The 1,447-nt window shown below is 70.8% G+C and overlaps 1 protein-coding gene across 1 annotated transcript; it reads left to right on the forward strand.

Moving 5' to 3' along the window:
- Positions 1 to 57: 57 nt before the first annotated feature.
- Positions 58 to 936, forward strand: EMIHUDRAFT_100554 (hypothetical protein; the record flags this gene model as incomplete). The annotated part of the gene is made up of 1 exon (XM_005778881.1): positions 58 to 936. One exon carries the CDS (start codon positions 58 to 60, stop codon positions 934 to 936), a length of 879 nt encoding a protein of 292 aa, XP_005778938.1.
- Between the last annotated feature and the right edge of the window lie 511 nt (positions 937 to 1,447).

A 1,447-nucleotide genomic window follows, 5' to 3' on the forward strand; every position in this document is an offset into this window, starting at 1 on the left:
GGGGCGGCGCCGAGGGAGGCGGAAGAGAGGGAGGCGGCGTTGAAGGCGGCCGTGTCGATGGCGGCGGCGGTGATGGCGGCGGGGGCGAGGGAGGTGGGGGCGAAGGCGGAGGCGGCGAGGGAGGTGGAGACGAGGGCGGCGGCGGCGAGGGAGGCGGCGGCGAGGGAGGTGGGGGCGAGGGCGGCGGGGGCGAGGGAGGTGGCGGCGAGGGAGGTGGCGGCGAGGGCGGCGGCGGCGAGGGCGGCGGCGGCGAGGGAGGCGGCGGCGAGGGAGGCGGCGGCGAGGGCGGTGGCGGCGAGGGCGGTGGCGGCGATGGAGGTGGCGGTGATGGAGGCGGGGGTGAGGGAAGTGGAGAAGAGGGAGACGATGGCGATGGTGGTGGTGGCGAGGGCGGTGGCAGAGATGGTGGCGGCGGAGATGGTGGCGGCGGCAAAGGTGGCAAGGGCGATGGAAGCGGCGAGGGCGGCGGAGGGGAGGGAGGCGTCGGTGACGGGGGCGGGGGCGATGGTGGGGGCGGCGATGGTGGTAGGGACGGTTGCGGTGACAAGGGCGGTGGTGGTGAGGGTGGGGGCGGCGAGGGCGGCGGAGGCAAGGGCGGAGGCGGCGAGGACGACGGCGGTAAGGGCTGCGGTAGTGAGGGCGGCGGCGGCGATGGCAACGGTTGCGATGGTGAAGGTGGTGGCGGCGGGGGCGGCAGTGGCGAGGGCGGCGAGGGTGGTGGTGACAAAGGAGGTGGCGGTGGCGGCGAGGGTGGAGGCGGCGAGGGTGGAGGCGGCGAGGGCGGCGGCGGAGATGGCGGTGGCGGCGAGGGTGGCGGCGGAGGCGGCGGTGAGGGAGGTGGTGGTGATGGGGGCGGGGGCAATGGTGTTGGCGGAGAGGGCGGTGGAGGCGACGGTAGCGGCGGCGATGGTGGCGGCAGTGAGGGGGGAGGCGTGACCATCACTCGCTCCATCTTGAAATGGGTTTCACTCACAGATTCAGGCAGGCATGCCTCGCCTGTGCACACCGTTGCTTCGCTCAGGGCGCGGCGGCTTGTCAAAAGACTGCAGTTGTATCCATAGAAGAATACGCATATCTCGTCTCTTGATCCGGTGACCTCGTAGCCGCACGTTGAGGGGTCGGCGGAGCTAATGTTGCAGCAGGTGCTATCGACAACGGCGTCGCTGTCGTTAAGGGTAATCAATTCAAAGCCGTCGTATCCAATTATTCGAGTCCCATCACAGTATGCGTCGTGTGCATCACATGACGCTTCGCAAGGCGGTGGCGGAGGTGGAGATGGTGGTGGTGGTGAGGGCGGTGGTGGCGAGAGTGGCGGCGGCAAGGGTGGCGAAGATGAAGGAGGTGGCAAGGAAGGAGGCGGTGGAGATGGTGGCGGTGGTGAGGGTGGGGGTGGAGACGGCGGCGGCGAGCTGGGAGGATTTGAAGGTGGTGGCGTTGTTGGCAGCGG

This window comes from Emiliania huxleyi, assembly GCF_000372725.1.
Source record: "Emiliania huxleyi CCMP1516 unplaced genomic scaffold EMIHUscaffold_24, whole genome shotgun sequence".
NCBI lineage: Eukaryota > Haptophyta > Isochrysidales > Noelaerhabdaceae > Emiliania > Emiliania huxleyi.